The sequence below is a fragment of the Centroberyx affinis genome, unplaced genomic scaffold (assembly GCF_046629955.1).
Source record: "Centroberyx affinis isolate AG114_WGS23_722 - 3 ecotype Tasmania unplaced genomic scaffold, CSIRO-AGI_Caff_v1 ptg000949l_1, whole genome shotgun sequence".
In the NCBI taxonomy this organism is placed as follows: domain Eukaryota; kingdom Metazoa; phylum Chordata; class Actinopteri; order Beryciformes; family Berycidae; genus Centroberyx; species Centroberyx affinis.
In genome coordinates, this window is record NW_027279523.1 from 326,824 (window position 1) to 334,596 (window position 7,773).

The following is a 7,773-nucleotide window of genomic DNA, read 5'->3' on the forward strand; positions in this document are numbered from 1 at the left end:
AAAATTGACAATGGTTTAATAAAACACTGATGTAATCAGTATGCATTAATTCAAGAGCATGTTTTTAATATTCCCCTGAGTGATAGCAAAGCAAAACGCTGGCTCCATCACATTGATTATGGTCTTCCATGTTAACAGCTCTAAAATAAAACATAGGACATTCACCACTCCACTTCTCATACATTTAACTGAGTGGCCAATAGCTGTTTAAAGTAAAAATAAATAAATCTTCACATGTATGTTTTGGAATGGGCCAGCCAACAGCTCATTACCCAGTGAGTGCAGTTCCTACTCCTGGCCACACGGGGGTGCCGGTTCTACTTCATCACTGTTTTGATTTGGTCGAGGATAGAAGGACCGCTGTAGTTGTTAGCTTGAACTGCCTCCAGCCCCCTCAAGTACTCCACTGGGAGCCCGTTCTGCTCTGCACCCAGACACAGCACCTTATGAAATACACACACACACATAAATAAACATAGTTATTAGGTGAGACACTCATTTTGTCATTTTGGGTGGATCTTATGCTCTACTGTACTTCAATGAATACTGGGAGGATTAAGAATATGTATGAATAAAGTAACTTGATTCTCTAGTTTGTATTTTGTAAGGTGTCATTCAATATTGGATTTCTTAAGGGGAGAGTGTTTCTGCAGTTATGTTCAGTAAAAAAAATAGATGTGTATTTTACCTGTCCTACTGTAAGCAAATCTACAAGGGGACAGGCCTCATACAAATTTGTCTTTGGTCCTTTGTGTGTGTGTATGTGTGTTTGCGCGCACACACCTGTTTGTACTGAGGAGAGGGAGGGCAGGCATGGAAATGGTTCATCTGATAAGTCCTGCAGAGCATCAGTCCATGATTTGTCTCCACTGTGACCTCCAGTGGAGAATACAGTCCCAGGTTCACCCCTTCCTGGCTGCAGACACACACACACACATGCACAGAAGAGAAGCCAGATCAAACCTGTGGTCTGACATAAGATACTAGATAATAGCAAAAAACACACACACAACTGCACTCTCCTTTAGTGGTGCAGGGAATGAACTCCCCTGAAGATCCAAGTCCAAAGAAATAACCTTTCTCAAGACATATTACCCACACAGTGACATAGTGCTTATATATTCCTCATCCCCAGCTGTGTTTAGGGTGTGTCCATGGTTGACAGCTCATACCATCCTTTGTACCAAATAGCAGTAATCATGCTGTTAACAGTAATAATGATGATTAATAATCAAGATGAGTACTGTATTGTACATGTTAACAAAAGGGGTGAACTGTCAGGATACTGTGACAACCAGGCCACACTGTCTTGGCGATGATGACACAGATGAACCAGCATACTCATTAACAGCTGTGTGTGTGTGTGTGTGTGTGTGTGTCTCACTTGTCCAGGCTGATGAGGTGTTCGTTGTTCAAAGTCCACACCACCCCCCACACCTCTCCTCCTGGACAGAAGTCAATGGTGGCCACTCCACCATGCCAGGGGTTGTCAACATGCTCCTCCCAAAGGCCAAACTTCAACACATAGTCCTATAGAGACACACACACACACACACATAAAGGGTGGGGGTAGGACACAAGGCAATTTGAAACTATAGTCATAGACAAGGTATGTGTGTTTTAAACAAAAATGCATTGACCGTTTTTAGTTTGAAATAAAGAGGGACGTGTGTGTTCAGCCATGTTCACATTTTCACTTTCACTAATCGTCTGGCCACAGTCATTACGTCACCGTGCTATGTGGTGCCAGACCAATACACCAGGGCCACAAGTTTCTCACTGGACCATCACCATGTTGCCAAACAACAGTCTGCCTTTGTTATGATTAGTATTTTTCAGTTGGTTCATAAGGGCAAGGGCTAGATAAAAATTATTTGAAGATCATTTAAAATTCGCTAGCAAGCAATCCTATGTGGTTTAAAAGTTGAATTACCAAATAGTACCAAATAACTAATTTCCGTCGGCTAAATTGTAATTAAGGCGATGGGTGCTTGGGTCAAAACTCAGGCGAATGCCCAAGATGGCCTTCTTAAAATAATTTCCGAAAACCTCACCCTCGCTGGCAGTATTAAATCCATATTGTGATTATGGTCTCTGCTCACCGGGGGTGCGCTTTACTAATGAAGCGTCCACAGTGTGACTTTCGCTTTATACCCAGTCCCAGCTGAACAGATACCTTCAGTCGGCCCGCGCAGTGGAATATCGCCGAGGGGTTTGCCAGCTGTAGTCTTTCCTTGAGCAAGTTGCTTCCAAAAGCAAAATACATGAAATCCCCAGCAGCACCGGACATGTTTCTGCGCGCCCAAGCGATAACGTCAATTTTCAGGGCGCCAAACGGCTCCGTACAGACGTGAGACGGAGGAGCAGGGTAAAACCAGGACACGCCCCCAGGGGAAGTACGTGTTTTTTTAGTGGTTGATATTAAACCTCCTTGGGATGGTTGGATGGCACAACAGCCTCTACGGGTTGTACAGGATATTTTAAACACACATTGTTCAATAACTCATCGGTTTAATGTTTGTTATATGGGTCGTCGTCTCCATTCTCTTACAATATAGATTTATATTTTTTATATAGGCTATCTTCCGTCGTGTGACATCACACAAATCATTTGCATACGATAACAGGATTCAGAAAAAGCACAGCCAAGATGTAATCATTTATAAAGTTGAATTTTCACCATAATGCATCTGTTATAGGCTACATATAGCTTTATATATGATTTTAAGAAAATTACTTTTACCAAACCATGACAAAAGATTCATAGCTCCTGTTATAGATCACTGCAGCAACTTAAGTTAGAAGTAAATCAGTAAGTTATTACAGACTGTGTGGTTCCAGAGGCAATGAGTAGGCCTATGATATCTTGCTACTCCTGAATGCAAAAGTACCATAATATACAGTGTTACAAAAGCAGGTATACAATTTTTTTTTAGTAAACTAGTATTTAAATAGTTGTAAAACGTCAGTCATTTCAACATTCAAACAGGGAAAATATTTAATTAAGTATAACCTACTTACTTTTGAAACAGGCTGTATATGCTAGGATGTTGACCGATTTGTTAAACAATACCAATGACTTCTTTACTTTGCCAGATGCTGAGATTTCTGGCTTTTAAAACTCCCTGTCCAGCGCGTTCTGGAACAAAAGCTCCTCACCCACTGACCTTTCAACACTGCAAAGCTTAAAGACAAGTGGAGCCGGCGTAACCACATTCTTTAATGCGTTAGTGTATATACACACTCTTTTGAATAGAGCCATTGTTATTCTGAATTTAAGTTTCTTTATGATTCCGTAATGCATGTCACCTTATGTTTTCATCACCGTCCAGTGAGCCACTACATTAAATTTGACTGAGTATATTCTGGCAAGTTCCTGAAAGGGAAGGTCTAGATTTGCTATCAGTTTATGGGAGCTATCCTATATAAAACTTTCAATTTTACAACTTAACACTTTCAGTTCATGTTGAATTTCTCATGACACTCGGGGATACACATTTCCATGCAAAAAATACTTTTATTCAACTGTAGTTCTGAAAACTCTGTATCAGAAAACAAAACGCCTTAACTGAAAATCATTCACAAATCGAGGAGTCCAGTCAAAACCGTAATAACGCACAGACTCAATCTTTCTGTTCATAAGGAACATTTTAATGTACAAAATAAGGAAAAACAAAAAAAAGACACATGGAATTCACAAAGCGTTTCCTCGGAGAAAAGTAAAAATCCTGTACAAACAATGGGGAGACGGCTAAGGACAGTCGGGCCATGGTGATCATCTCCTGGGCCCGCCCCGGCCTCGGCCCCTGCCTCTGCCACGCCCCCGTCCTCTGCCCCGCCCCCGACCAGCCACTGATAGAGGAGAGAGGAGAGAGCCAGGGTTAAGAGAGGAATAAATGGCATCAACATGTATAAGCATAGCAGGTATCACAAAGAGTAGAGGTGTGGATCATTCACCGGGAATGCATTAATGAACACATGGGAACATCAGCCTACAATCGGCCCCAGGAACGGCTAATTTGCACTTGTGAACATCATGTGCAGTTGAACTCTGCCGTTCCCAGGATTGACACAGCAACCCACAAGACTGCAGTGTTAACTTTTCTGGCAGCACTAGTGGTTTCACACCTTTAGCTATCATCTGTAAAATGTCTGTGTATAATGTGTTCACACATGACGGTCCCAGATAGGAGAAGCGAGGTCTGATCTTGTCTTTAAGGTATGTGATGGAAGACGTCATGTTGTTAGTGGTTTTAGCGTTTCTCCCATTATTAATGAGCATATTAATCTAATCCTCCAATTGGATGGCATTGGGTAGTAGCTCCCTTGTCTCAGGGCTGCCCAATTTCCGGACAGGGAAGAGGGGAGGAGAATTTGCTCACTTTGCCAGTTTTCATTTGTTCAACTCTCCCACTTCAAACAAATGCTTTCCGTGAGCAAGTCGCAGTATGAAATATGCCTGCCCAGTTCTTGTGCAAGTGTTTGAACAGGGAATCCATCCTGAACCTGCCCCCTCTGTTTGAAGCATAGTCCCCTTGCTCAATTCACCACCCTACTGCCTGGGAGGAGTTTGCTCAGAATTTTAAAGTTCCCATCACCACTACAACTCACCCACGATTATTCAAAATTAGTGGTGGCTTAGTTTTGCCAATATTGCCTGCAGGTATTACCAGGGAACCAAACCACACATTGCAGTTTCCCCTGGTTTTAAACAGCTCAAAGAACCATCTGAGTAATTAGCTTTTTTTTCCCAAATAAATTTAATTCAAAGACCACTGGTCTGAGACGAGGGAGCCGACATCTAGATTCATATGGAATTTGTATGTTTTGGCGCGGAGTGTACAGCAGCTCAATCTTTCCTCGCCTTCTCAAAAATCTCAGTCACTATGTTTCCTTCCTTCTAATTTTACATTTCCTGAAATAGGTCAAATGTCAACCAACCATGCACCAAAGGCTCATCAGTTAGTATGTACTATCCATATGCTTGCACACACACAAGGTCCTGATGACAACAATTTAAAGTCTCAAGCTTGACAAAGTGTGGTTTGGGACATCCTCCTTCTCTCTGTAAAGCCTGTATAATTTAATCTAATGGGATTATTCAGAAATCTCTCAAATTTATCATATTGTACCCAGCAATTTCTCAACAGACAGTCAATTGGGTATTGACAGCCTCTGAACCGCGTACCTCCAGTTCTACTTACTCTGCCTCTAGTCACTTAACATTTTTCTTTTCTCCATGTTCGCAACCAGCTAGACAAAACCCACACCAATCCCTCTACTGCTGGATCTTTTTTAACTGCCACCCTACAAATCCAGTTCACTGTATCCTTGTTGGTAGACTTGAGTGCAGACTAATGGACTGAGAAGTGTCAATCAATTTCAGAGTTTGGCATTTTATTGGATTATGTGGCATTTGATGGGCCACATGTTTGCTAAATTTACCAGTGAACCCCGACAATTTGCAAAAGGTACTAAGACAGATTCGGCAAGGTCTGTTTGCCGATGCACAATGCTCCTCACCTGCTTCCCTCTTCTTGGACTTGACCTTTGGCTCGATGTCGACCAGCAGGGTGTCCAGCGGCAGGCTGTCGGGCAAAATGAAGTAGCGGATGTTGTTGCCACGGATACTGAGTGACTCCAGCTGAGTGGGCTCCCTGTTTTTCAGAGTCATTTTCACCGCCTTCAGGTGGGTATTCATGCTCACGTCCACACCTGAGTGGGGAAAGGAGGATAGCATAGGGATAAAAATATATGCATATGAACAAAAGCACACATGTTCAGACGGCCCACCATCCACTGACTACAACATTTTCAGATTTAAACTGATCTACACACATCAACATATAACTATGCATTGAGGAAGAAAACAGATACCAAGATGAGCCGTTCAAGACGCAATATAGCCCAGGACCAGGTGGGTCATACCTGTGATGGTGCCATGGACCTGGGTGCCATTCTTCAGTTCAATGGTGACCGTCTCATGGCTGAGCTTCATCAAAAACCTGTGGGTTATTAGAGAAAAGAGTTATTGGATGAGCCAAACATTGACCTTTGAGCACAGTCTTTCCAACTTCCCTCTGAAAATCGATCTTGCAAACTGCAAAATTACTGTAAAGTTAGCTAGCTAACGTTAGCTATTAGCTATGTAGCATTCACCACCAAAACAAATACTAACCGAGCAGTTCGCTGTTAACACCGTGATAAAGTGGCTGCCCATTGCTTTGTAACAATTGCGGTTAAAACTGTAGCTGAAGATGAATTGGTAAAACTTAAATGCCAATTCCATTTTGAATCCCCCTCCATAGGAGGCGAGACAGGGCCTAACAACAATACTAACGACCCTGCTGTAGCTAACGTTAATTAGCTAGCGTTGCAAAGCCTATGTAGTTTTGCAGCTAAATCATTGCTAGTCAATGAAATTTGAATACACAGTGCGTGATCTGCATGCATTTGTAGTTATTTCATATAATGAAGTGCATTCATTGTACAACACAGGGCTGCCTCCATTCATTTCCTACACCGCTTCCCGCCTCCCATCTATCTCATAATTAAAATCTAACTCCATCCAGCGGCATCAGGTACTTTTTCACCACACAAATCACAGCATTTGATAAACAGTGACTTTTTGACTCCACTCACCTGACTAGTTTCATGATGGTGACGGACTGTAAAGACAAATCCTCCACCAAAGAGAGAAAAATTACAGCGCGCAAGTGAATCCACAGGCCGCTGTTGTACGATTTACGTTTCAGGCGCACTGATACTACGTCATTAAATGAGCGACGGTAACGAGTTCAGGGCAAAGGTTCAAGATGTTTGATGAAACGTTGCCCCCTACCGGTCGAATGAAGTTACTATAGGTGCTACTATAGGCACCCCTAGGTGTCTTAATGGACCCCATCTGAGGAGATAATTGTTATTAGATGATTTAGTAAATATGATTTAGTATATAATTACATATCTCTCCATAGTTCAGGTAGGATGGTTACAGCTGGGAGAGTGAATCCTCTGATCAAAACAGTCATCCTGACACACTGTACTCATTGTCTAGAATGATCAGGGAATTAAAAATAATGAAATAAAACTACTTCTTTTGCTGAAGACCTCCTGGAACTCCCTCAAACACCCCCAGTGGTCCCGGGACCTTCACTATCATAAAGCATTTCAACAAAAACTCAGAGCAACACACTTTTCGATTCTTTTTATTGAGAGTAAACTTTGCACTGACACTTTCATTTACAGTATTGGCCACAAATCAAACATCGCCTCCTTTCTTATGGACCGATTGGGAATGTATCAAGTATAATCTATGAAAGTGCAATTAAGTTTTCTGAATTTTGTAGTCGTCGGTTGATGGATCGTTGTAATATAAAAAATCAGATGGAATACAAAATGGCACAGGCCCCTTCCCTTGACACCACAAATCCAATGACAAATCAAAGTAATAAAAAAGGAAATACGACTTAGAATAAAAGCCATGCACATCATTCCTCCACAACTTGCCTGACAGCAGTGAATTAGTGCCAACACATAAAAAACACATAGGTGTGCAAAATAAAATTAAGACCCAAGAAACAAACAAGACTCAGACTGAGTGCTTCAGCTGTGTATCCTGTTGCACCGTGAAACCCATCAAACACATGCAGTCCTACATCTAGCCCTTGTCTCGTTCCCTAAGCACCTTAGGGAGCAAACTTTGAAAGGGTTATGGGCGATACGAGCTGCACTCAAGACCTGTCCGGTACTTTCACAGTTTGATGTTCAAGGGGG

The 7,773-nt window shown here is 42.1% G+C and overlaps 2 protein-coding genes across 3 annotated transcripts; both read right to left on the reverse strand.

Moving 5' to 3' along the window:
• Nucleotide 1: 1 nt before the first annotated feature.
• On the reverse strand, nt 2-2,345 carry ggcta (gamma-glutamylcyclotransferase a). The gene is made up of 4 exons (XM_071522010.1): nt 2,177-2,345; nt 1,385-1,530; nt 784-916; nt 2-443 (listed from the first exon to the last, which is right to left on the reverse strand). Exons 1-4 carry the CDS (start codon nt 2,288-2,290, stop codon nt 318-320), a joined length of 519 nt encoding a protein of 172 aa, XP_071378111.1. The 5' UTR covers nt 2,291-2,345; the 3' UTR covers nt 2-317.
• Nucleotides 2,346-3,623: 1,278 nt separating this feature from the next.
• Nucleotides 3,624-6,762, reverse strand: snrpd1 (small nuclear ribonucleoprotein D1 polypeptide). 2 transcript variants are annotated; one of them, XM_071522011.1, is made up of 4 exons: nt 6,643-6,762; nt 5,929-6,005; nt 5,524-5,715; nt 3,624-3,852 (listed from the first exon to the last, which is right to left on the reverse strand). In XM_071522011.1, exons 1-4 carry the CDS (start codon nt 6,654-6,656, stop codon nt 3,776-3,778), a joined length of 360 nt encoding a protein of 119 aa, XP_071378112.1. In that variant the 5' UTR covers nt 6,657-6,762; the 3' UTR covers nt 3,624-3,775. The 2 variants fall into 2 exon arrangements, with proteins under 2 accessions (XP_071378112.1, XP_071378113.1); XM_071522012.1 differs by having other exon boundaries at nt 5,524-5,590; nt 5,927-6,005.
• Between the last annotated feature and the right edge of the window lie 1,011 nt (nt 6,763-7,773).

What these genes read in the sequence shown, in the direction of transcription:
- ggcta (XM_071522010.1), bottom strand. Translation starts at nt 2,290, where the DNA reads ATGTCCGGTGCTGCTGGGGATTTCATGTATTTTGCTTTTGGAAGCAAC. An exon ending in CACCTCATCAGCCTGGACAA is followed by an intron (nt 917 to 1,384) that starts GTGAGACACACA and finishes GTGTGTCTGCAG; the next exon opens with CCAGGAAGGGGTGAACCTGG. An exon ending in CCTCTCCTCAGTACAAACAG is followed by an intron (nt 444 to 783) that starts GTGTGTGCGCGC and finishes GTATTTCATAAG; the next exon opens with GTGCTGTGTCTGGGTGCAGA.
- snrpd1 (XM_071522011.1), bottom strand. An exon ending in GGTCCATGGCACCATCACAG is followed by an intron (nt 5,716 to 5,928) that starts GTATGACCCACC and finishes TTCCCCACTCAG; the next exon opens with GTGTGGACGTGAGCATGAAT. An exon ending in GTCCAAGAAGAGGGAAGCAG is followed by an intron (nt 3,853 to 5,523) that starts GTGAGGAGCATT and finishes CTCCTCTATCAG; the next exon opens with TGGCTGGTCGGGGGCGGGGC.